The sequence below is a fragment of the Rhinopithecus roxellana genome, chromosome 10 (genome assembly GCF_007565055.1).
Source record: "Rhinopithecus roxellana isolate Shanxi Qingling chromosome 10, ASM756505v1, whole genome shotgun sequence".
Lineage (NCBI taxonomy): Eukaryota > Metazoa > Chordata > Mammalia > Primates > Cercopithecidae > Rhinopithecus > Rhinopithecus roxellana.
In genome coordinates this window covers 60430382-60458038 of record NC_044558.1, presented here as the reverse complement: position 1 = coordinate 60458038, position 27657 = coordinate 60430382, and the positions used below count along the sequence as shown (strand labels likewise).

Genomic DNA, 27657 nt, shown 5'->3' with positions numbered 1-27657 from the left:
TCGAGACCATCCTGGCTAACACGGTGAAACCCCGTCTCTACTAAAAAAATACAAAAAAACTAGCCGGGCGAGGTGGCGGGTGCCTGTAGTCCCAGCTACTCGGGAGGCTGAGGCAGGAGAATGGCATAAACCCGGGAAGCGGAGCTTGCAGTGAGCTGAGATCCGGTCACTGCACTCCAGCCTGGGCGACAGAGCGAGACTCCGTCTCAAAAAAAAAAACCAAAAGATTCCCCAATAGCACTGAGTACCCCTGCTTCTAAGATCTTGGTTTTTAAATACCATTCATTCTTCACTAAAAGGAGCCACGTTTCCTTGAAGAAAGGTATAATTCTAGGTCTGGAGCAGGAAAAGTACCTCATGAGCATGAAGTATCTTATGTCATAAAACAACTGCTCAAAATGATGGAACTGTGTCCAAAGGACATAAGAACCAGCATGAAGGGACTCCTGTTGGCCAAATCTGCAAAAATATGAGCATCAAAATAATGATACTAACAGAATAGTCATGGAATAAAATGAGAATCAGTGGGCTTATTTTGATATAAATAACTAGGGGAGAAAGGAAAGCCTTTTTTCTTTCTTTTCTTTCTTTCTTTTTTCTTTTTTCTTTTTTTTTTTTTTCTTTTTTTTTTTGAGGTGGAGTCTCACTCTTTCACCCAGGTTGGAGTGCAGTGGTACAATCTTGGCTCACTGTAACCTCTGCTTCCCAGGTTGAAGCAATTCTTGTGCCTCAGCCTCCCAAGTAGCTGGGACTACAGGCATGTGCCACCATGCTCAGCTAATTTTTGTATTTTCAGTGGAGATGGGGTTTTGCCATGTTGGCCAGGCTGGTTTTGAACTCCTGTCCTCAGGTGATCTACCCTCCTCAGCCTCCCAAAGTGCTGGGATTACAGGCATGAGTCACCGTGCTGGCCTGGAAAGCTTTTTCTTATAATACATACCAACTAATAAATATAGAAGAAATGGTGGAGCTATTAAATTATCGTATTGTAATATAGTAGTTGATTCCGTGCACACTTCAGCAGCACATATACTAGAATTGGAATGATACAGGGAAGATTAACATGACCCCTGAGCAGGGATGACACACAGACTCATGAAATGTTCCATTAAAAATAAAAAATATTTTTTAAAAAATGGTGGGCATAGTGGCTCACACCTGTAATCCTATTCACTTTTGGATGCCAAGGCAGGAGAATCCCTTGAGCCCAGGAGTTTGAGACCAGCCTGGGCAACATAGGGAGACCCCATCTCTATTAAAAAAAAAAAAATTGATTCCAGCAAGAATTATCAATGGGTGCTAAAACTAGTGAGTTGAAAGGTTGACAAAGTATGTAACATTTACGTAGTCTCAAAAGTATCCTCCCATGAATTACTTACTAATTGCGAAGGGAAGAATGGTAAGTTTACAATGAGTTTATTTGGCAGATACCATATTCACCACACTAACCAACTTTGCAATTAAAGTTATATTACCATAATGGAGCGAGACACCTCCTGACATCGTGTTTTGAGAAAGACATTATTTCTGGCTGGGCATGGTGACTCATGCCTGTAATCCCAGTGCAGCATTTTGGGGGCTGAAGCAGGAGGATTCCTTGAGACCGGTAGTTGGAGACCAGCCTGGGCAATGTAGTGAGACCCCACCTTTACCAAAAAAAGAAGAAGAAGAAGACAACAAATTATTTCTATGGTGTTTCTGCCAAAATGTATAACCTGAAACTAATTATAAGGAAATATCAAGCCAAAATTAAAGAACATTTTACAAAATAACTAGTCTGTACAAAAATATCAAGATAATACAAGAAAAAGTAAGGCTGAGAAACAGTCCTGGATTATAAGAGAATCAACAGATAGGACAAGTAAGTAGGATTTCCTCCAGTAGATCCCAGATCAGGAAAAATGGTGGGAGGAAAACCTAAAGAGGACATTATTGGGACAATAGACTGTTTTGGAGTATGATTTGTGGGTTAGATAATAGTTTGTATCAGTGTTGAATTTCTGTATTTTGGCTGGGCTCATTGGCTCAAACCTGTAATCCCAGCACTTTAGGAGGCTGAGGCAGGTGGATCGTTGGAGCCCAGTTCAAAACGAACCCTGGGCCACATACGTAGCAATACCTTATGTCAAGAAAACAAAACAAAACAACAACAACAACAAAAAAAAAGAATTTCTGGGGTTTCTTGTTTTGTTTTTTTGAGACAGAGTCTTGCTCTGTCATCCAGGCTGGAGTGCAGTGGTGTGATCTTGGCTCACTGCAAGCTCCACCTCCTGGGTTCAAGTGATTCTTCTGCCTCAGCCTCCTGAGTAGCTGGGATTACAGGTGCATGCCACCATGCCTGGCTAATTTCTGTATTTTTAGGAGAGACAGGGTTTTACCATGTTAGCCAGGCTGGTCTCGAATTCCTGACTTCAAGTTATCTGCCCACTTAGGCCTCCCAAAGTGCTGGGATTACAGGTGTGAACCATTGCACCAGGCCAATTTTTCTGGATTTTGAATAATGTCCTGGGGTTTTATAAGAGAAAGTTCCTTATTTTTAGGAAATAAGTTTGAAACATTTCTGGAAAAATAAGTATATGTACTTTGATCTCAGCAGTTATTGGAATTAATTCCAAGAAAATAATTAGACATGTTCTAAGGTGAAAATACTGAATTATTCTTTCTATGAATAGTTACAAAAAATTGGAAATAACCTAGTATCTGATAACAAGGAGTTGTGTAAGTAAATCATGGCACATTCATGCAGTGAAATACTATGCAGCCCTTAAAAGTTTTGTCGTTGGTCTGTATTTACACAGTGAGATGTTTCTAGTTGTATTAGTGGAGGTTTTTTGGTTGCAAGAAACAGAGTCTGGCCGGGTGCAGTGGCTCACACCTATAATCCCAGCACTTTAGGAGGCCGAGACGGGTGGATCACAAGGTCAGGAGTTCGAGATCAGCCTGACCAACATGGTGAAACCCTGTCTCTCTAAAAATACAAAAATTAGCGAGGCACGGTGGCGCATACCTGTAGTCCCAGCTACTTGGGTGGCTGAGGCAGAAGAATGGCTTGAACCCAAGAGGCGGAGGTTGCAGTGAGCTGAGGTTGCGCCACTGCACTCCAGCCTGGGCAACAGAGCGACACTCCGTCTCAAAAAAAAGAAATAGGCCAACTTACATAGGCTACCTTAAATAGCTGAGGTAGGTCATAGAAACAAATCAACATTTGAGAAACTCCTAGAAAGGAGAGATAACTCTGGAAATCTCAACCTTTTTAAAACCTTCCTTCTTTCTAGGGCATTGTCGCATTGTCATTAAAGTGATTCCATTTTAGGACCTGCAGTTTCCTGATTCAGAGTTTAAATTCCAAAAAAAAAAAAAAAAGCAAAAAGATCTCATTGTCTAGCTCTTGTAAGGGGTATATTTACTTTACAGAGAGGTATGGAAGGATAGTTTGTGTGTGGATTAGGCCCATTCCTAGACAAAAGGAAACTTTTTTGTGACTTCGGAAGCTACCTCAGCTGTTATCTACCTCAGTAAGATTTTGTAAGAGGTTTTGTTTGTTTGTTTGTTTTTTAAAGCAGAATACAATACTATACACAGTATGATTTAATTTTGTGGAACTATAGAGTGAGCTTTGGGGTGGGGGTAGAAAATGAAGAGTTTTGTTTGGATGTGTTAATTTTGAGATTCCTATTAAACATTCAAGTAGAGAGCTGAAATTTTTTGTGCCCAAAGTGGCAAACAAGTAACATCTGCCCTTGTGTTTTTCTAGATCAAAATCAATCCTTCTCTTCCTGTGACATGGAACTGAGGGGTCTCAACAAAGTTTTCTTTCAGACAGTTAAGAAAATCCTAAGCTTCTTTACTTGAAAAATAATGAGTGTTCTCCAGGCACCTGCACAGCACTCATTCCATTTGAGGCAGGATTTCCTGCCTGGCACAGATGCATGTTAGACTCAGTATTCTGTCCCTACCCACCTCCCCACATCTCTGTCAACTCTTTGTCTGGTATGTTAAGCAGTCGCACATCATCCTGGACTTCATTTTCCTCCTCCATAAAATTATCCTTGGCTTCTTTTATTTTTGTTTTTGATTTTTATTTCTAATTGATCTTAATCAAATTATAAATAAAAATCACCTGAACATTCCCTTTACCCTTTTTTTTTTTTTTTTAAACAGTTGAGGCAGTGATAGTTCAGCTCACAGTGGTAAACACATTTAAGAGCCGGAAGCTAATAAATGCAAATGTTTAATTTTTCAGATATCCACACAGAAGCAGTTCAGGCTGCACTGGCAAAGCATAAAGAACAGAAGATGGCTTTGCCCATGCCAACCAAAAGGCGATCCACATTTGTTCAGTCTCCTGCAGATGCCTGCACGCCTCCTGGTAGGTTTATCAGAGCCTTTTCTCTCTGACAGTTACTACCTTGATGTTCCTGAAATAAGTTCTGCTTTTTCTTTTCTGAGGTAAGAACCAGAATCTTCTCCCCACCATTAGAGAAATATAAGAGAACATTCTGAGGTGGCAGATTTTGCTTGTCATCTCATAACACACAAAAAGATGCCTTAAGAGTAAAACTATTCAAAACAAAACAAAAAAACTTTCCTTCTGAATTTCCAGTCTTTTTTTTGGCTGTAATCCCCAAACTTATGTAGTCATAAATACAGGCCAAAGCTTAGGCCAAAATCCTGCTGTGTTAAATAGCCACTTTCATTGTCACCAAAAATACTACCTGTAGTCATATATTTAATTCATTCATACTCCTAAACCAAATGCTTCATCTCTGCAGCAGGCATGAGAATAGTTGGACTTGGGACAAAAATTTTTATGTCATTAACGATTATGGAAGAGCAATCATGCAAAGTTGTAATGGACCTGCAAAATGTATATAAGTGTGTTTATGTGTGTGTGTTAATGTATTTTGTACACATTTATATATTTTTTAAGAATATACTTTTTATAACGGGGTCATGAGATCAGTGGGAACTAGGTATCTTCATCCCATCCCTGTTCACCAGACTTGAATCCTTATGCTCCCTAAGGTAAATTTAAGAGGTATAACTTCATATTTGAGGAATAACTGGAAACAATCTAAGTTGTCTTGTCTGTTTATAATCTTTCCCAGAGTTTTTTAAAACCTTTAAAAAAATTTTTTTTATACCTCTCTAGTGGAAGCTCAAAACTAATTTTTTTTTTTTTTTTTTTTTTTTTGAGACGGAGTCTCGCTCTGTCACCCAGGCTGGAGTGCTGTGGCCGGATCTCAGCTCACTGCAAGCTCCGCCTCCCGGGTTCACGCCATTCTCCTGTCTCAGCCTTCCCGAGTAGCTGGGACTACAGGCGCCGCCACGTCGCCCGGCTAGTTTTTTGTAGTTTTTTTTTTTAGTAGAAACGGGGTTTCACCGTGTTAGCCAGGATGGTCTCGATCTCCTGACCTCGTGATCCGCCTGTCTCGGCCTCCCAAAGTGCTGGGATTACAGGCTTGAGCCACCGCGCCCGGCCAAAACAGAATTTTTTTTTAAATCAAATCCCAGACAAGATCTTTGATACAGGCCTTTGAGACTAAACATAGTAAATCTATTTCAGAGCCTCAATATAGTGTCTCTCTTTCTACTTTCATGTTACTGGTAATGAAATCTTTGAGAACAAATTTCCCCATACTTTTTTGGCCTAAACTACTTACTACGTCTTTGGGGAGATTCCTAGGTTGCCTTGTGGTTGACTTTGATTTACAGCTGTCCAGTTGTTGAGCTGTTCATACTGATCCTATTCCCTGATCCAGATTAGTATTAATAATTTTCTTCTTGGTTTTGGCTAACTTCTCAGAGCATTTGGGTATGCTGTGGGCTCATTAACTGTGTGTGCTTTTTTTCTTCACATCTGTGGTGTCAATATGTTTGAAAGAGAAATAGCTCTGTGGCTTCAAGTGTTTCTCAAAATGTAGCACAGGATACCTCTAGCCGGCTATCACCGTAAGACAGTTTGTGTCTATAATGGTGCATACCTCAAACCTACTCGTTGAAAATCTTGGATGGTTTCCCTTCCACATTAGTACAGCACAAGTTGGGTCCTCGTGGACAAAGGGGGCTCTCAGTTTAGTAGCTATTCCTTTTTGGCAGATTACACTGCAATGTGGCTGAGGGTTCAGTTGCAGTAAATGGCAAAGGGTAGGGAGCAGCATGACATGTAGTTCTTGGAAATAATCCCCTCCAAAGCTGTATCAAAGATACGCAGTTTCAGAGTAAATAGGCTGCCCTTATGGCTTTGGGTGAAATGTGAGAGTGCAGCAAAGGACCTTGAGAGTGTTCAGGAGTGGAAACCTTTTTTGTCCCCTTTTACAAAAGTCACTGCCTGAGGGGAATTCACCAGCTCTAGAAACAAACCGCAGCTGTTCATTGCTGAATGAGACTGTAGTCCTTTCAAATTCACTGTAGGCCTCTGTGTTTCTAGATACTAATGTTCTCCTCTATCTGCAGCCTTGAAGTTGTGGCCTAATGTTCTCGATCATATTACGTGTTTTATACATAATAATTTCATGATTCCAAAGATACAGTCCTTTCTCCTAAGACTTGTATTCAGCAGAACAGAGTAATAAAAAGGTTCTGTACCCATTTATCTCCTGTTCTGGGGATCTCTGGATAGTATCTGAGAAGCCTTCATGTGCTGTGAGGGACATCTGTGTTGTCAAATAGAAGAGGAATTGTCTCACAACACGGGGAAACATTGAGTGCACCCTGCATAGTGATTTCTCACACAGCCCCCACATGGGGTATCTTGATGCTGTCATGCAACAATTACACACATGCCTAAGACAAATACTTTGCTCTAGTGAGGAAATGTGGGAAGAAATCTTATCATAAGTTTTCCATTAGCCCCTTTCATTTTAGGGAGTAGAATTTGCTGTTCCCACAATTAGGGATCGACTCCATTCTCTCCAAGATCTTAGGAGCTACCAGTTGGCTGTTTTCAATGCCTATTGTAGTTTAATCCTACATCAGTATCTCCCAGAACTTGTTACAGCCTAACCCAGCGATGTGGAATAGGTTTTATCTCGCATATGTACTCTGATAGCCACAGAAACACTGAAGCTTAGAAGAATGCTGAGGCTGTGTTCAAGGGAAGGGAGGAGGAAGAAAATTTACATTAATCATTGCCATTAAAGGCTTTAAAAAAAAATCAGCTTCTGGCCAGCTACCAAAGTGACCTAAAGCCAGGTGTGGTGGCTCTTGCCTATAATCCCAGCACTTTAGGAGGCTGAGGTGGGCAGATCAGGAGGTCAGGAGTTCGAGATCAGCCTGACCAACATGGTGAAACCCCGTCTCTGCTAAAAATACAAAAATTAGCTGGGTGTGGTGGTGCGTTCCTGTAGTCCCAGCTACTCAGGAGGCTGAGGCAGGGGAATCTCTTGAACCCGGGAGGCAGAGGTCGCAGTGAGCTGAGATCGTGCCGTTGCACTCCAGCCTAGGTGACAGAGCGAGACTCCATCTCAAACAAAAGTGACCTAAAAACAGTGTGGTGCCAGGCACGATGGCTCATGCCTGCAGTCCCAGCACTTTGGGAGGCCAAGGTGGGTGGATTACGAGGTCAGGAGATCGAGACCATCCTGGCTAATACTGTGAAAAGACATCTCTACTGAAAATACAAAAAATTAGCTGGGCGAGGTGGCGGCACCTGTAGTCCTAGCTACTCGGGAGGCTATGGCAGGAGAATGGTGTGAACCCAGGAGACAGAGCTTGCAGTGAGCCGAGACCGTGCCACTGCACTCCAACCTGGGCGACAGAGCCAGAGTCCGTCTCATAAATAAATAAATAAAACAGTTGTGGCCAGGTGTGTTGGCTCATACCTGTAATCTCCACACTTTGGGAGGCCGAGGTGGGAGGATTGCTTGAGCCTAGGATGAGACCAACCTGTGCAGTGCAGTGAGACCCCATCTCTACAAAAAATTAAAAAGTTAGCCAGCTGTGGTAATGCCTGTCTGTGGTTCCAGCTACTTGAGAGGCTGAGGTGGGAGGGTCGCTTGATCCCCAGAGGTCGAGGCTGCAGTGAGCTGAGATCAATCCACCATACTCCAATCTGGGAGATAGAGTGAGACCCCATCTCTTAAAACAAACAAACAAACAAAAAGTTGTGCCAGTCTTGCAGGGAAAAATTAGCCTAACATTTTACAGGAGTTAGTTGCATCTTTCTTTGTACACTGCCTGAGATGTTACAGCGTACATCATAAAGCACATCTTGGGTCAAGGCTCTCACTCTGCACTTGCTGTCCTGTATGCACCTGGTTTCTGGGATAACTTCTAGAGTGCACCAGCCAGTCAGCTTCTTTGGGAGGCACTCAACACATAACTGTTTGAATTACCGAATTGATGAAAATTTAGAGCTGCTCTCTTTGAAGGATTTAATAAAAAGGATTAAGGCGAAAAATATGTTAGAAATTTTGGCTTTATTTATAGTATCATATAGTCTGGAAAATATGGTAAATAGTTGGCATAGGAAATAATTTGTCTTTTGTTCACAAATCACTCTCAAATGATAAGATGTCAGTCACCCTAAAATTTGCTTATTGATTAATTTCTATCTTGTGGATTAGAAAATTTGATTTCTCTAAATTGGTAGCAATCTATGGTTCTTTTAGTGCTTGTGGCCTTTTTCAGAGTCTTTTAGACTGCTTGAATTACTGCCATCCAGTTCCCTTTATGTGCTGAAATCATTTACTAATGTCATGAGGCAATTACCTCAGGTCTTTCTTTGTAGGGGTTCTTTGTGTAATGCTATTACTCATTCATATAAAAAAGCACAATGCAAAAACTACAGCATATATTTTTTCCCTCTAAGCTTTTTCTGCACCCTTGTGGACTTACCCTTTGCTGCATTCTGAGAGTGCACAGATGACCAAATAGACCACATAATGACCCTAAACCACAGTAAGCTATTTCAACTGGCTTAAATTTAGAAGTCTGTCTCACACAGGGCTCCGCTTGAGAGTAGCTAGAGTAATTCATAGGGCCAGAAGACAAAGAGAATTTCCTTCCCCCCCCGCCCTTTTTTTTTTTTGACACAGTCTCTGTCACCCAGGCTGCAGTATAGTGGTTCAATCACAATTCACTGCAGTCTCAACCTCCTAGGCTCAAGCAGTCCTCCCACCTTAGCCTTTCTAGTAGCTGGAACTGCATGTGCATATTGCCACACCTGGCTAATATTTTTATTTTTTGTAGAGATGGAGGTGGGATCTCACTATGTTGCTCAGGATGGCCTCAAACTCCTGGGCTCAAAAGATCTCCCACATCAGCCTCCCAAAGTGTTGGATTATAGGCATGAGCCACCACACCCTGCTCTGTATTTCTATATGTGAAAATGATACCCAGGAACATACTGGAATATTATCCTTTTAACCTACTTTAATAATGCTTCATGGAATTATAGTACATTATGGTATGCAAAGGACTTTCACATACTAATGACTGCCCTGTGTCATTTGTTTCTCATAAATACTCTGTAAAGTAGGAAGGGCAGATTTAGCGATAAGGAAATAAGCAGGTTCATAGTTGCTAAGTAATTTGCCCCAGGTCAGATAGCAATTGAGTGTCAGACTCAAAATCTTCTTGGTTGTGTTCATTTTTCCACTAAAGTGTCACGTTTATTTAGAAAATTCTTTTTACTTTATAGCCTATAATCCCAACACTTTGGGAGGCTGAGGCCCAAGGATCCTTTCAGCCCAGGAGTTTGAGACCAGCCTGGGCAACATAGCAAGAGATCTCATCTCTACAAATAATTTTTTAAAATTCCTTCATAGTACTAAATAAAATAAAATTTTAAAAAGTTAGCAGGGCATGATTGTATGTGCCTGTGGTTCTAGCCACTCAGGAGGCTGAGGTGGGAGAATCACTTGAGTCAAGGCTACAGTGAACCGTAATCACAGCACTGTACTCCAGCCTGGGTGACAGAGTGAGTCCTCAACTAAAAAAAAAAAAAGATATCCTCTTTCCCTAAAAGATACTCATGTATATGCATGGTACTGGAATGAGTATTTTTATAACCAAATTAAATAACTATTGCCTTCTGAATGCTTATAGTCCTAATATATGTCAGTCAGTTAATTTGAACTTAGAATACCTGCTGATTTACCAGGTTGGGGAGTCTTCCCTAAATATTCTAATTTTAACCTAAACCACAGAGTAAACAAAGTTGGCAAATCAGACCTCCATAATAAATGTGCTCTAATTAATACAGTCAGATCATTTTAATAGTGTATTTTATGATTGGTGTGGGGTATGACCAGTGGTCCACAATCGCTTGGGAGACTAGTGAATATCCAATGTTCTTTAAGCCAAAGTACAGTAAAAACCCACTGTATCCGGCTGAATTTGTTTCAGTGCCTGACTGTAAAATTTAAGGTTTGCTGATAAGGGTAATGTTATGGTTACCATTCATTGCATGCCCTCAGTCTACCAGTCAAAGGGCTAGGTGCTTAACATATATTTTTTTCATTTTTAGTTAATAGTCTTCTACCCCATTTTATAGATGAGAAAACAGGTTTAGAGAGACTCAATAACTTGCCCAGACTTCTGTTTTTAGACACATAGTCAATTAGATAACCTGAAAATTCTCTCCTAGAAGGATAGGGGAAAGAAAATGTTCTTTTAGAAATGCTGGATAAAAGGTAACCATCTTTTTGTAAATGTATACAGGAGCAAGGGAGAGTGATGAACACTGAAAATCAGAATGATGAGGTAGTGCTTACTTCTGCTGGGCTGTGGGGAGGAGAATCAGTAAACTAGGGACCTTAATTTTAACTATAATAATAATAGAATCTTGGGCCCGTCTAAGGTTGCCAGCTGGAATTAAGATCCCTGTAGGGACTTGCATCTTTAGCTGTTGGGTGAATTAGAAAAAAGGAACCTGTCAAAAAAGCCTGCCTGAGGCCGGGCGCGGTGGCTCACACCTGTAATCCCAGCACTTTGGGAGGCTGAGGCAGGTGGATCACGAGGTCAGGAGATCAAGACCATCCTGGCTAACACGCTGAAACCTCGTCTCTACTAAATAATACAAAAAATTAGCCACGCATGGTGGCAGGCGCCTGTAGTCCCAGCTACTCGAGAGGCTGAGTCAGGAGAATGGCGTGAACCCAGGAGGCGGAGCTTGCGGTGATCTGAGATCACGCCACTGCACTGCAGCCTGGGTGACAGAGTGAGACTCCGTCTCAAAAAAGAAAAAAAAAAAAAAAAGGCTTGCCCGATGCCTGGCCTCGGAATAACAGGGGCAGGGCCTGCCCTTCCCTGAGAATTTCTGGTCGGTGGGTACAGAGTTTGAATGGTACTACCTGCCTGGTAAGAACTAAAATTAAAATGTGGCTTTAGGCTGATGATAACCCTGGGCACAAATTGTCTCTGAAAGGATACAGACTCCGTGGGGGGTGGGGCTTAGGGTTTCCACAGAGAAAGATCCACTGAATGTGAGCTAATAAATAAAACCACTGTAGAAATAATCTACCATGAGTGAGAGTGGAAAGAAAGCACCAAACACCACAATTAAGACCCTGAGCTCTGATTTGCTCAACACCTATCAGTGGCAGAGCTGAGATTACAGTGTGGAGCAGCCTGACTTTGAAAGCCCATTTCCTAGGTCACTTGGCATATTGCCTCTCGTTCTGTCCTGTCCTCAAGTAAAGATTTTCTGGTTAATTGTGGAGCTCTAACAATTGCTGCATATTTGATTTAGCTTTCAAATAGGCAGTAAATGAAAACAAGTTTCTTTTTACCTCAATATTTTCAATAATAACTAGTTTTGTAAACTATTTTTTTTCATAGATATGGGAAGATACCTAGAGAACCAGTGTTTGGAGATTCATTGTGGGTAGAGTGCCCTGGAGTAGTTACTAATAGTGAGTGGCCCTTCTCTCAAAAGTATCTCAGCTAGTCAGGTAACTCATGGACCTCTTGCCACTTAGCTCTCAGACCAATTTTTCAGTCCCTAGCCAGCTGTCTGTACACACAGACAGATTGTTATGGAATGCCAAAAATATCTGGGGTAGTTCTGAAAGTCCCCCTAACCCTTGTCTGCTGAATCAGTTACCTGCTCCAGTTAGGTATAGTGTTTGATTAAGCTGCTCAGAATTTGTAGCTCAGGTTAGGTTCTGGTTGGCCCTGCTTCCAGAACTAACTTTTTGATCATCTTTTCTATATGTTCTTTTTTTGTTGTCATATTTTGGGAAGTGTTCTGCAATCTTTATGTGCTTTTATTCCTAGACTGCCTTCTTGGGTCTCTAAAGATTTTCCTTCTTTAGCTTCAAATTTTTCCCTTGTCTACATAGAAACTTCCTTTGCCTTTCTTTAAGGTATTTCTGGAAGTCCTAAACTCCCCTAATCCACCAAGGCGAGATAAAATGACACTCTTCTGCCTGACAGTACCTCATCCCACCGAAACACACATGCACACTTCTTTCCATGGGTTCTAGATCATATATTATTGTCCTGGTGGTGGTTTTATTTGTTTATTCTTTGAAGTTCCTACTTGGCAGTCACCTCCCATTTCCTGGCCTACTTCAGGTGACAAATATTGTAGTGGTTATTAGAATGAGTTCTTCATTTCAGTGAGTCTTAACTTACCTGCCATTCTAAGCTATAGTGTGGGCCTAATCTTGATATATGAACCCAGTTGTAGGAACTTAGTAGCAGGTACTGTCTTTCTAGGAGCTTGTCCAATTTACATAATATCCCTCAGGTGGACTGACTCTTAGATGTTACTGTCCTGTCACAAAGGCATATTTTCACCCTCATGAATCTTTTTGTTTTTGAGATGGGATCTCGCTCTGTTGCTCAGACTGGAGTGCAGTGACACAATCATAGATTATCGCAGCCTAGATTTTCTGGGCTCAGGCGATCCTCCCGTCTCAGCCTCCCGAGTAGCTGGGCCTACAGGCACATGCCACCTGTAGGCCTAGATACTTGGGAGGCTGAGGCGGGAGGATCGCCTGAGCCCAGGATGTCAAGACTTCAGTGAACCGTAATCGCAGCACTGTACTTCAGCCTGAGCGACAGAGCAAGACCCTGTTTTCAAAAAAAAAAAAAAAAAATTCCATCATTCCTCTCCCCTATTATCCTCTTCCTCCTAGATTTCCTCATAATCTCTCCCCCACCTTTTTCCATCCCCAGGTAAACATTGATCTGTTTCCTGCCACTGTACATTAGTTTGCATATTCTTGAACTTTATACAAATAGAACCATACAGTCTTACTTACTTTGCAGGGGATGTGGATGCCTGGTTTCCTTCACTCTGTATAATTATTTTGAGAGTCATTCATGTTGTTGTGTAGATGACAAGAGTGGATCATTCCTTATTATTGCTGTAGGATATACTGTAGTTTGTTTATATAATCCTTTGTTGATGGACATTTGGGTTGTTTCTCATTTGTAGCTATTACAAATGAAGTCCCTATGAACATTCATGTACAAGTCTTTGTATAGATATGTGCTTTCATTTCTCTTGAGTATATACACAGGAGTGGAATGGATAAACAGTATAGTGTTTAAATTTTTTTAAATAAACATTTTTAGATAATATATTTTCTAAAAGAACAGAGCCATTTCCTGTTCTTTGTTCAAAGAACACATGGCTGAGGAAGAAGAGTGCTACAGCAGCTAAGAAGTTAGTAGGCTGGGCATGGTGGTTCATGCCTATAATCCCAGCACTTTGGGAAGCTGAGTTGGGAGAATCCCTTGAGCCCAGGAGTTCAAGAACAGCCTGGGCAACATGGCGTAATGTTCTCTCTACAAAAAAATACAAAACATTAGCTGGGCATGGTATTGCACGCCTGTAGTCCCAGCTACTCAGGAGGCTGGGGTAAGAGGATCACTTGAGTCTGGGAGGGCAAGGCTGCAGTGAGCTGGGATTGCACCACTGCATTCCAGCCTGAGGACCAGAGCAAGACCTTGTCTCAAAAAAAAAAAAAAAAAAGTAATTAGAAAATTTAGCACTTTTCTTCCCTTAAAATCAACAAGCTACATGTTTTTGTTTATTGACTGATTGATTGATTGAGACAGGGTCTGGCTCTGTTGCCCAGACTGGAGTGCAGTAGCACGATTGTGGCTCAGTACAACTCCTGCTTCCTGGGCTCAGGCCATCCTCTCAAGTAGCTGAGACTACAGGCACATGCCACCACACTTAGCTAAGTTCTGTATTTTTTGTAGAGACAGGGTTTTGTCGCGTTGCCCAGGCTAGTCTCAAACTTCTGAGCTCAAGGAATCATCCGCCTCAACCTCCCAAAGTGCTTGGGATTACAGGCGTGAGCCAGTGCGCCTGGCCAACATGCTAATTGTTTATATGTTTACTAATTGGTTATAAATGGATTGTAGGCTTCTGGTGACCAGTATTCAATGGTGCCTTGTTAAAATCACAGCAGATTATAAACTGAAAGGCAAACTATGTTTTCAGAAGTGTTTTCTATTGTGTATTTGTTATATATAAGAGCTTAGGGGAGATGTTTTATTTATAAGTGATATCAGTCATGAGTTTATTTTTAATCAGAGCAGAATCAATAAGAAAATGATAAATTCCTATTAATTTAATTTTGCCCAAATTTCTACAAATTCATAACAATTTCCTGGGTGACAAATTGATTTTAAAATAGTAATATTTAAGGGACCTTGTTTTGATTTGTAAAAAGATACAATCCCAGAGCAGTGCTACGTTTTATGTAGGCTTCACCACATGATCATCTTTTAACTTTACCCATCTAGTTTCTTATCTGTGGCCATAGGGTGACTTAGTCATAGTAAGCACCTCATTTCTCAGGTGGCATGATTTGGTATTATTGTCTTCTACCAACCGTTAGTCAGTTTCTGCCATCTTTCCTTTCATGCTTATAGGAAGAAATTAGCCATTTAAATTACTCTTAGGAAGAATTTCAGGTTGTTCCAAATCAAAAAGAAATACATACTCCTTTTAACCATTCTCCTGGGGATTAGAAGGGGCATTAATGTTTATTGGCCAGGTGCTATGGGCTGGCACTACTATGTGTGCTTTCTGTACAGTGTCTTTGTTCATGGTCTCCCACCTATGGTTAGGAAAAAGGCAAGTTTCCTTAGCTTGTCTTACAAGGCCCTTGGTGGCCCAGTGCTACCTTACTTGTCCGGTCTCATCACCATGACTATCAGTCTTGCATCCTGTGCTCTGGCTAGTCTCTGTTTCTTTAATATCTTCAAAAAGTTTTCTGTCCCTTCTAAGCTTTCTCACGTGCAGCCCCCTCTACCTGACGCTGTACTTTCCCTACCTTTCATAATTAATTCCTACTTACCCATTAGGCCTTGGGTTAGGTCTTACTTCCTTGGTTGGCTGCCTTGATTCCTCTAACTCATCTCAGTCCCATAAGAGTAGGGACTATGTCTTCTTGCCCAATTTTTTATTCCTACCAACTGATGTAGTGCTTAGTGTGTTTGTCAAATGGACAAATAAGCAAACAGTCTTCTCAGATGGGTAATTTTATCCCCAAGTCACATAGCTAGTAAGAGGTGCATCCCAGAGTTTGAATGGAAGACACTACAGCCATGTTTTTTCCACTATGCTAAGCTGCCCCATAGTTGTAAGTCATTAAACACTGAGGACTGGCAGACAAACAAGGTAATTGAATTGAAACAATACACCTAATTGCATAATTGATCCAATATAGAAACATAATGAAGGCCGGGCGCGGTGGCTCATGCCTGTAATCCCAGCACTTTGGGAGGCCGAGGCGGGCAAGTCACAGGGTCAGGAGATCGAGACCATCCTGGCTAACACAGTGAAACCCCATCTCTACTAAAAATACAAAAAATTAGCCAGGTGTGGTGGCGGGCACCTGTAGCCCCAGCTACTTGGGAGGCTGAGGCAGGAGAATGATGTGAACCTGGGAGGCAGAGCTTGCAGTGAGCCAAGATCGCACCACTGCACTCCAGCCTGGGCAACAGAGTAAGACTCCCTCTCAAAAAAATTAAAAAATTAAAAAAAAAAAATAATGAAACCAATTTTACATAAACCTAATCATGAAAATACTGGTTTTACTGTCTTTTGAAAATTGGGTTATTCTGATTTTAAACTTAAACAAATTAAAATACATGATATAGTAAAAGCAGCCTACAAATCCAATGGAGATTGTGGAATCTTGAGATAAGTTACCTTGAAAATACTTTATTCTTAAGGTCAGATTCACCTGTCCTATGGGCCCTATCCCGACTTCCTCCCTTTTTTTTTTTAACATGTTTGCTGAGACAGGAACATTTGCCTCCCGGCGTACAGTTGAAATGTTAGAATATTTCTGAAAATTACACAAAATGCTTTTCCTTAAAGGGTTACAGATATGATTATTTCTTTTTTTCTTGAAATTTTCTTTTAATCACCCCCCTTTTACATGTTAGATCTCATTCTTCTTTATGGACCTCATCACTTTATCTCTTTGGGGTCTGGTCACTATTTATCTCTCCACTCTCATTTTTTTGCCTTACTCTTTAAAATCTTTGGTCTATGTACAAAGAAGTACTTGAAATCCCTGACTGAGGTTGGTCCCCATCCTGTGAAATGCTTTGATAACTCCCATTTCTTAGCATCTGTTTTATCTTTTGAAATTATCTGTGGGCTTCTGTGTCTCCTGTAAGCCTTTTTAGGGCACTTACTGTGTCATAAGCACTCATACACTTCAAACCCCCAGGACTTGACATAGTTCCTGGCACATATTGTGATTAGTACTTTTCAAAAAGCAAAAACAATCCGTCTCAGGCCTCAGACCTCCCTCAATGTGAAATAATAAGTTGGAGGTAGTACAGAACAAGAAGCAAGGGCATAGTCATTATATAACTCTCTGGGTTTTTTTGTTTTTGAGATGGAGTCTCACTCTGCCTCCCAGGCTGTAGGGCAGTGGTGCTATCTCTACTCACTGCACCTCTGCCTCCTGGGCTCAAGTGATTCTCGTGTGCTTCAGCCTCCCGAGTAGCTGGGATTACAGGTGCACACCACCATGCCTGGCTAATTTTTGTATTTTTAGTAAAGACAGGGTTTCACCATGTTGTTCAGGCTGGTCTTGAACTCCTGACCTGAAGTGATCCATCCACCTCGGCCTCCCAAAGTACTGGGATTACAGGCCTGAGCCACTGCATCCAGCCCATTATTTTAACTTTCTCTCTTGCTCTGGGCCTGCAGAATTTGACTTCTGGATTAGATGAGTTTTTTGTGGTTCAGGTTCCTATTGTGAGGTGCCAGCAGTTTTCCAGCCCCATTAGTTATGTGTTTGGCTCTTTGAACCAAAGGAGAACATGAACCTACGGTGTCACCTGAGTTAGAGGAAAGGATTCTGCAGTACTAACCACAGAGTGTTTAATTTTTTTTTTTTTTTTTTTTTGAGACGGAGTCTCGCTCTGTCACCCAGGCTGGAGTGCAGTGGCGGGATCTCGGCTCGCTGCAAGCTACACCTCCCGGGTTCACGCCATTCTCCTGCCTCAGCCTCCCAAGTAGCTGGGACTACAGGCACCCGCCACCTCGCCCGGCTATTTTTTTGTATTTTTTTTAGTAGAGACGGGGTTTCACCGTGTTAGCCAGGAAGAATGTTTAATTTTTAAAAACTGAATGAAATTCAATCCACAAATTGTAAATCATAACACCCAGAAATCATTTAGAAAGATTTATCTCACATGAGACCAAATGCCCTCTTTAACTGTGTGCTTCTTAAGCTTACAACCCTGGAATAAATTCCTGACTTCTGTTTTCCCTGGATTTTGCTTCCCTGTATTTGGTTGAGTTTTTTTTCCACCGCCTTGCACGCTTTTCTAATTTAGGCCTATTTTCCTGAAGTCAGAGCCAAACTGAATACAGACATCAGTGGATTTCTCACAATTCTTCTCCAGCTGAAAATTAAGGAAAGAAATCCTGATGCTGTGCCTTTTCCTGTCATGCTTGGAAAGCTTACCTATGCCCCCGACTGGCTGCCTTTCCTACTAAGGCCATGAATACCTCCAGGCTAAGGATTGTTTACACCACTTAATTCCCCAGCACCTAGCTCACTGTTTGGCAGATATGTTTTTTGTTTTTTGTTTTTGAGATGGAGTCTTGCTCTGTTGCCCAGGCTAGAGTGCAGTGATGCAATCATGGCTCACTGAAACCTCTGCCTCCGAGGTTCAAACGATTCTCCTGCTTCAGCCTCCCAAGTAGCTGGGATTACAGGCACTCACCACCGTGCCTGGCTAATTTTTTGTATTTTTAGTAGAGATGGGGTTTCACCTTGTTGGCCAGGCTGGTCTCGAACTCCTGACCTCAGGTGATCTGCCTGCCTCAGCCTCCCAAAGTGCTGGGATTACAGGCCTGAGCCACCATGCCCGACCTGAGACATACATTTTTAGCAAGAATTAAGTTTTTATGTCTCCCTGTCAAGATCATTTCCTTAGAGACGAATAAATACTTTGTCAAAATCAATGTAGCATCATATCACAAGTAGAGATTCAGGAAATATAAGTACTTCAGTATTATTTGAACGTAAGTAGATAGACTAGAAAAATTTAAGCTTACAATTTAAGCTTACTGATTAAGCTTACAACAGAAAAGCCAGGAATGAAGTTTAAATATTTTGAAAGAGTTTAAAAGAAAACAATTAAAAATTACCTGTGGGGTTAGGCTATTTTATTTTTGTAGGCTTTGGTCCATAGACTTTTCCTTGAGATTCTTGAGAAACTTTACATATTAATCTACCTTAAGAATGAGAATGTTTTGCTGGTGTTGAAACTGAATGTGTGACCAATGAGCAAGAACTGAAAAGTCTCTGTTCTAGGTAGGATCGAGAACTTCTTTTTTTCTAATTCCACACAGACACATCTTCGGCCTCTGAGGATGAGGGCTCTCTGAGACGCCAAGCTGCGCTCTCTGCTGCCTTGCAACAGAGCTTACAGAATGCTGAGTCCTGGATCAACCGTTCAATTCAGGGATCGTCCACTTCTTCATCCGCATCTTCTACGCTGTCCCACGGAGAGGTCAAAGGAACCAGTGGGTCTCTAGCTGATGTATTTGCCAATACTCGAATAGGTAGGAGCTGGATCTACCCAAGAAGTCTAAATTACATTCCATTTGGCTCCCAGTATCCAGGAAATAGTTTATGGTTTGTGTTAGGTTTTTCAGTATGGCCTAAAAAAAAGAATTAGAGAGAACATGACAGTTAATGAGGCAAAGAAGGAAACACCAGCAATACATTTGTCACAGGAATAATAGGTATCACCTGCATTATTGGTGCGTAGTTTTGCCCACCTGAAGCCATAGCTATTTCCATAAGCAATACTCAAGCTGCAAGATATAACACCAGTCTCAGTGTGGAATTATCCCAGCTGAACAACATTCGATCTATTCAAAGGTTAAAATATGTAACATCTTAGATTTTTCCCAGGATTGTTACCTATATTCTGTTAAACCAAAAACACTAAACCTGAGCAAAATCTATGCTGAACCAATATCAGTGAGGCCTTTTGTCTTGACTGGATTTGTTGTCCTTGCTGCTGTGATATTGCTACACTGAAGTGTGCAGGCTGAGGATATTGGTACCCTGTGAGCTGCTATCGATACACTGCAGATGCTACTATATAGAGTGTAGCTTTTGCTTGCCCCTGCTTTATGTTATGTGTGTGTGTGTTTTTTAAAGGGTTGTGACATCTGCAGATAAAGGTACAGCTCAGATCTCTGTTTTTGGTTAATTGGTTGTTACAAATTACATCAAGTAATATGTGTTAACATTATGTGTCTGTAATATCTTTCCCTTTTTTTCTCGACAATCAGTGCAGTTTGGTGTCTTAAATTTCATCTTAGTGACCTGTCTGTATCACCTAATATATCTTTATTCTGTTAACTGATTTCTAAAAAAAGAAAAACTTGGAAAATTTTCAATTCAAGACTATAATTTTTAAAGAAATATCTACCTTGAGGGTATGATTGCCCTTCTTAGAAACCCACATGCCAACAGCTGATGACTTGTCCTGCACGCTTAGCTCTGCCCTGCCCTGCCATTTCCTGAGCTTCCTGAAGCAGCTACAAAGATTTGCGTATTCACCATCTCTCCAGTCGTGGAGCAACAGAGCCATGGTTGCTGAGGTTTTATTTCCACATCTGTCTAAAAAAGACCATTATTACTTGTTAAATATATTATCCTAATACCCAGTTAAATTTTACCTGAATTTTTGTTAACAAGATGTTTCATCCAACCGTATATTTTTAATTGCTTCTACTACTCTGTGAAAAGTTATTGGTTCAGTTACAGAAACCATTTTATCCACATTATTGCTTTTTGGATGTTTGTCTTAACAGTAGTAATTAATGTTCCTAATAGAAAAATTCCAAAATATAAGTAAAAGAAAATTAAAATAACTATAATCCTACCTCCCATGGATAATACTTTAGTGTTGTTACTGTAGTGTATATTCTTCTAGATTTTACTTACATATGTAAGATTTTGGTTTTGACTTTACAAAAATGAACTGTCCTAAACATAATGTTAATAGCCTGCTTTTCTTAGCAGTATGTGATGAACATCTTTTATATCATTACCATTACACTATTATTTTTATGGTTTCAATATACACTATTGTGTGACTCTCTGCCCTGGTTTATTTGGCTGTTCCTCTATTAAATAGTATCCAATTTTTTGCTATTATAAAAACTGTTGGATTGAACATGCTGGAACACACAGCTTTGTGCATTTGTCTGATTATTTCCTTAGGTTGTATTCCTATAAGTTTGAATTGCTGGACCACAAAAAAAAGTCTGTTTTAATGCTTTTTGTTACCACATTATCCTACAGAAAGGTATACTGGAATATACTCATGTTAGTATACTTAAAACTTTAAAGACTGTTCGACTAGTAATTATAGACTTAAGGGGCATAGAGACCTTACCCCCAAATCTATTTTAGAAATTGTTTGTATTATGCTTTTTTCCTTAAGTTTTACAAAAAACTTAGAAGAAAACATCTGGGCCGGGCGCGGTGGCTCAAGCCTGTAATCCCAGCACTTTGGGAGGCCGAGACGGGTGGATCACGAGGTCAGGAGATCGAGACCATCCTGGCTAACACGGTGAAACCCCATCTCTACTAAAAATACAAAAAAACTAGCCGGGCGATGTGGTGGGCGCCTGTAGTCCCAGCTACTCGGGAGGCTGAGGCAGGAGAATGGCGTGAACCCGGGAAGCGGAGCTTGCAGTGAGCTGAGATCCGGCCACTGCACACTGCACTCCAGCCTGGGTGACAGAGCAAGACTCCGTCTCAAAAAAAAAAAAAAAAAAAAAAAAAAAAAAAAAAACAAACAGAAAACATCTGGAGAAGTAAGAAGAAGGAGATTAGAGGGAGGAAAATATATGACTTACAAGAATCACAAAAAGCCACTAAAAACTATGTGGTGTTTTTTGTTGTCGTTACATGCCCCTGTTGCACAGGGATCTTTTCCAGTTTACTCATTCAGTTTCTCCATGTTAAGAATCTTGAGACCTGGTGTGGTGGCACATGCCTGTAATCCCAGCACTTTGGGAGGCATTGGTGGGAGGATCGCTTGAGCCCAGGAGTTCGAGACCAGCCTGGGCAGCATGGCAAGACTCCATCTCTACTAAAAATACAAGTATTAGCTGGGTGTGGTGGTGTGAACCTATGGTCCCCATACTTGGGAGGCTGAGGTGGGAGGCTCACTTGAGCCCAGGAGGTTGAGGCTGTAGTGAGCTGTGATTGCACCACTGCATTCCTGGCTGGGCAACAGCCAGAGACCCTGTCTGAAAAATAAAAAGAATCCCTATGTGCAGTAGAGTAGAACAACACTATTTAGTCTCTACTTGGAGCAAGGGAAGAACCTTGTCTGTCAAGGAGATCCAAATTACCTATGGATTATTGTATAAAAGTTAAAAGTGGACTTTATCTAGTTTTTTTTTTTTTTTTTTCATCTGGAAACTTGTGCAGTCTGACCCACTTTCAAGATATGAGTTTGGTCTTTGGTAGAAGGGGAAACATTCTAGATAAACCATCATCAAGAAATGTTCGAGAGACTACAATATTAGTAGCCAGTTATGATCTTATTTGGTTCCATTTTGAGGTCACTGCAAGTTTTATTATGATTATTCTATAACACTGGATTTCTACCAGCCTTTCTGTGTAGAAAATGATGTTTTGAGAAACATTGAATGTGTGATTTGATCTTACTAAGGCTACTCAAGTCTTACAAAATAATAATTTTGTGGCCGGGCGCGGTGGCTCAAGCCTGTAATCCCAGCACTTTGGGAGGCCGAGACGGGTGGATCACGAGGTCAGGAGATCGAGACCATCCTGGCTAATACGGTGAAATCCCGTCTCTACTAAAAAATACAAAAAACTAGCCGGGCGACAAGGCGGGCGTCTGTAGTCCCAGCTACTCGGGAGGCTGAGGCAGGAGAATGGCATAAACCCGGGAGGCGGAGCTTGCAGTGAGCTGAGATCCGGCCACTGCACTCCAGCCTGGGCGGCAGAGCAAGACTCCATCTCAAAAATAATAATAATAATAATAATTTTGTAAAGCTGATATACCCTGACTTTACTTATTGTTCTCCCTTTGTGTCTTGCTAGTAGAATCTGATTTTTAAAGGTTGTTTTACAATCGCCAGTACCCCCATTTATGTACTTTTCTTCCTTGTTAAAAAACAAAACCCCAAAGATTTAAAGTTTCTTAGTTTTGCTGCTAATATAAGTCTAAATTTTGTTTTCTCCTCTCAGAGAATTTCTCTGCTCCTCCTGATGTCACTACAACTACCTCTTCCTCCTCATCATCTTCCTCAATTCGCCCAGCAAACATTGACCTGCCCCCCTCGGGGATAGTTAAAGGCATGCACAAAGGATCCAACAGGTCCAGCCTTATGGATACAGCTGACGGTAAGGAGTTGTTTTTGGTAGCTCAATTGTAGTGTAAACTAAACTAGAAAAATTCAAATTATGAACAATAGCTCCTAACTAGCCCAGCAGTTGCAGAACTACACTGTACTTGGCCCACTAATAACTAATCCTGGGTACCTTGTTTCCATCATCTGCACAGTGGCAGTATTGCCACTTAATCGAACTTAGTGGATACTTCCAGAAGATACTTTGAACAAAAACCTGAATGTGGAAAAAGAAAAGAATAACAGAGGGCTGGGCGCAATGGCTCACACCTGTAATCCCAGCACTTTGGGAGGCCGAGGCAGGTGGATCGTGAGGTCAGGAGATCGAGACCATCCTGGCTAACGTGTTGAAACCGCATCTCTACTAAAAATACAAAAAATTAGGTGGAGCTTGCAGTGAGCGGAGATCGTGCCACTGCACTCCAGCCCGGGGAGACAGAGTGAGACTCCATCTCAAAAAAAAAAAAAAAAAAAAAAGAATAACAGAAAAGGAAGATTAGGTGAAATCCTTAAGCCATGTATTAATAATAGTACCATATTTGTTCTCTGTTGTCATAAAACTTATTGTGTGCATATTTGGTCTCCTCAAAAGAGAAGGAAACTGTGGACAAAGGCCAAATGGCCTTAGAAATAAAAGCTCCTGAGGGAACTGAGGAACTAAAATATCCTTACAGTCAATGAATTTTAACTTACCATTTTTTCCCTTACAGGTGTTCCTGTCAGTAGCAGAGTATCTACAAAAATCCAGCAGCTTCTGAACACTCTGAAACGACCCAAAAGGCCTCCCTTAAAGGAATTTTTTGTGGATGACTCTGAAGAAATTGTGGAAGGTAGTAGTAAAAATACCAAAAACATGCATTCATTAAATAAATTTATCTTAAGCAGTTACTATGTGTCAAGTACTGTAGGATTAAAGAATGAACAAGACACAGTTCTTGGTTCAAAGAGTTCATCATTCTCTGCTCTTTTTTCCCTAATGATCATCTGCATTTTAGATCTTAGATGAAAATTAAGGAGGGAGGGAGGAAGAGGGAAGAAAGGCAAAGAGATAACCGTGAAGCATAGAACTGTCTTTGGAAATAAACTCTTTGAAATTAGGAACTATCCCAAATACATGATTTTATGAGTTATTTATATTTGGCATTTTCTTGGATGTGGATATCAAATTCAACCTCAAAAGTTTGCCTACTCTTTTTTTCATATAATGTAGTCCTTTTATGAATCAACCAATCGCTACATATATTTCTGCTTTCTACAAGACAGCGTGTTTGATGGTGAAAAGTTTCAAAGATTTATAAAAATACAGTTATTTCCTTCATGTTTACGGTTTAGACAGGTGCTAAAATATATCCATGTGAATAGCTAAGTATTAAGTATCTATCAGCCAATATAAGCACTTCTGAGAAGGGAAGAAATCAGTTCCATCTGGGTTAGGAAAGGCTTCACAGAGGAAGTGTAACAGTGATTTATTCATTCAGTAATTTTTAAATTATGGATGAAATCATATATCTAGGATTTAATAGGGAAGGGGAATGGGTGTGAGTATGGATAAAATGAGAATGGCCATTTGATAAGTATAGAATGATGACAGTAGATCTAGACAAATAGATCTACCTAAGAAAAGCTTTTGTTGAAAGAGCTAAGCCTTGGTAGCTTTGTAGTCTGTTTTTATGTCCTGAGACTAATAGTAATAGGTTTTGATCACATCAGCTTGTTAATAGAATTAGGTACATTGGTAGACTAGATCTGGTCTTAGCCCAATTTATGCCACAGAAAGCAACCTGACATATGAGGTTAAGATGAGTATCTGTTTCTTTAGGAATCACTAAACTCATTGAATGGTGGATGTCTTTCATGATGTACTGATGTTCAAGATGCCCATGCCAGCAATAGCCTCTCCAGTGTTTCTAGCATTGGGTACTGACCAGGCACATGAAGGTCAGGGTTTAATAGGAATCTTACCTGAAAAAATTGCATTGGCAGAATAGAACTAACAACTTTCCATTAATTACCAATATAAATAGGCAGTAGTTGCTTGTTTGAGTAATTGTTACATTTGGAAAAGAAAAATACCTGTATGTCTTTGGAAATCTGAAAGAACGTGCCCCAGAATCTGCATTGAAGCCTAATGGACAATGGTGATAATGTCAGCTTTCATGGCCAGAAACAATGCCTACTCTATACATAGTCTGTCCAAACAAATAAAATACTTATTTAGAAACACCCGTGTTTATTTTTTTTTTTTTTAGTTAATCTGGTGGTTTAGGGTCTGGGAATATACAAAGCAGAAGGACAGTTGAAACATTTATTATTTAACCTAAGGCAGCAAATTGGGGAGTGAAACTATTTCATGAATTTTATGTTAGTAGAAAAATGAATCATGGCATCTTAAGTACAATCCCCAGATTTGTCATTGAGCTATATAAAATACCATTTATTTCATATTTCATTTGCCCATCTAAGATTTGTTGCTCATTCTGTCCCTTCTCCCTTTCGTGCCTCTTTTCTCGTCTCTTGTTCACCTGGCTAATTCCTGCTCATCCTTTAAGACTCAGCTCAGACATTTCCTCCTCCAGGTGGAGACGTGCCCCACTTCTGCCCTCCTTGTCCATGCGTCTGTCACGCACTGCTCATGTTTTCCTAGCCTTAGCGCTGAGTCTGTGTGTGTTTGTGTCCCCTGGTGCACTCTAGATACTCCTTAAGAGCTCAGATTCCATATTCCTTATACCAGGCACTTACTAGGCATAATGTTTGTTCAAAGAATAATGTGTGCAGCATTTATTTTCTCAATGTTTATCATATCCTGTGAACATAATTGACACTCAGTAAATACTTGACTTTTTGTTGCACGTGTAAATTATCTTTCCTGCTACAAAAATGCAGGCTTTGACCGGGCACAGTGACTCACGCCTGTAATCCCAGCACTCTGGGAGGCTGAGGCAAGTGGATCACCTAAGGTCAGGAGTTCAAGACCAGCCTGGCCAACATGGTGAAACCCCGTCTGCTAAAAATACAAAAATTAGCCAGACGTGGTGGCGGGCACCTATAATCCCAGCTACTTGGGAGACTGAGGCAGGAGAATTGCTTGAACCCGGGAGGCAGAGGTTGCAGTGAGCCGAGATTGCTCCACTGCACTCCAGCGTGGGCGACAGAGCAAGACTCCGTCTCAGGGAGAAAACAAAATGTGGGATTCTTTTTTTGATTTTTATTGTTTGAATAATGCTTGTTCATTTTAGAAAAATTAAGAGGATTTTTGTTTTATCTGTAAAAGGATATGAAATATTCACCCCCAATCTCTGGAATAAGCATGTTAATAATTAGCTCCCCCCTAAACACACACCCAAATTCAATTCAGCTGACATTATTGAACAGCCTTGAAGTATTAGACACTATAGGCAGTAAGGGGAGTAAGAGCCACCCCTTTCCTCAAGAAGCCATCAGCCTTTGTGGGGGAAAACTTGTACAGTAAAAGGAGTCCTTGAGGATCCTCAATGCTTTCCTAAGGGCAACGTGGGAGCACTAAGGAAGCAATAGTCTCCTCAGGGAGTAGTTGGGAATTGTTCCCAGAGAATGTGCTGTTTCAGTCCTGAAAAGGATGAGGAAGAGTCCTGAAAAGGATGAGGAAGAGTTCACCAGGAGGCAAAGGGATTGGCCATACGAGATGAGTGCAGAGGTGTGGAGACATGGGATATTGTGGTTTATGCCCATTATCTATTGGAGTGAAGTAATGACCCTGAGGTATAACTGTTACTATCCCCATTTTACAGATGAGGAAAGCCAAGCTCAGGTAAATCAATTTGCCTAGGGTAATGCTAGTAAAAAGTCAGTGTAAACTTGGACTTTCTGACTCACAGTGTAATGCTTTCTCATTAAACATAATCTGGTATAGTAGAACCTGGCTCTCTCACACTGGACACAAACTGTAAAGATTTAAAAACAAATTTGCCAAAAATTGTGAAATTGCTACAAAAAATGTGTATTTTGTGCTATTCTATATATGCAGTGATTTCCTTTGTCAGGGTCAGGATTTGTTCATTGCATAGAATATATTGAATATGATTTCACATTTAATTGGAAAGTTGAATTAAGGCCCAGTTTGTGGACCACAATTTCTAACCATGTCCTTTCTCAAAGTGAGTTTAAACCAGATAAATATGAAATGAAAAGGAAGATGCAGTTGAGATTAGAGACCTAAGTTGTGTTCATTGGTATTTGTACTCATTTCACCCACTGGTCTTTTCCTGGTGCAGTACCTCAGCCAGACCCCAACCAGCCCAAGCCGGAGGGACGGCAGATGACCCCTGTGAAAGGAGAGCCTTTAGGAGTCATCTGTAACTGGCCTCCTGCTCTTGAATCTGCCCTGCAGCGCTGGGGTACCACTCAAGCAAAATGCTCCTGTCTGACTGCACTGGACATGACAGGGAAACCAGTTTACACTCTTACATATGGTGAGTCTGCAAGATTCCAGATCCTTCTCTCCGAGAGTTCTTCAGAATATCATGGGTAGCGTTTTTAATCTAGATACTTAGCAGTTGCTGGCCATTATGTTTCAGTAGATTTTTTTCAATAATTTAAAAGGATCCTAAGTTATAAGTAAAGCTATTGCCAAATATTTTCATTTGCTAAAGCGGTATTTGCAAGCCAGCTAATATTTAAAAGGCAGCAAAAAGAAGAGAGACTTTGCACATCCGTAGATGTTTTAACATTACAAGAGAATTTTAGAAAAACATTTGGTCAGTATTAATGATGTATGGTGAAAATCAGATGGTTTTATCTAACAATTGAAACTGATTACTTGT

General features: G+C 40.8%; 1 protein-coding gene and 1 non-coding gene across 6 annotated transcripts in view; both read left to right on the top strand.

The window, feature by feature from the left end:
* The window catches only part of DIP2B (disco interacting protein 2 homolog B), a 261827-nt gene that overhangs the window by 161893 nt on the left and 72277 nt on the right, over window positions 1-27657 (top strand). For 2 of the 5 annotated variants that reach the window (XM_030939861.1, XM_030939860.1), the window contains exons 4-8: window positions 4244-4369; window positions 18800-19012; window positions 22698-22853; window positions 23569-23691; window positions 27109-27306. In XM_030939861.1, coding sequence (XP_030795721.1) covers window positions 4244-4369; window positions 18800-19012; window positions 22698-22853; window positions 23569-23691; window positions 27109-27306 — 816 coding nt within the window. The remainder of the gene's footprint in view (window positions 1-4243; window positions 4370-18799; window positions 19013-22697; window positions 22854-23568; window positions 23692-27108; window positions 27307-27657) is intronic. The other 3 variants (XM_010385341.2, XM_030939864.1, XM_030939863.1) reach the window with 3 other exon arrangements.
* LOC115900128 lies at window positions 1009-1115 on the top strand. Its single transcript, XR_004059808.1, has one exon. It is a non-coding gene; the product is annotated as a U6 spliceosomal RNA (small nuclear RNA).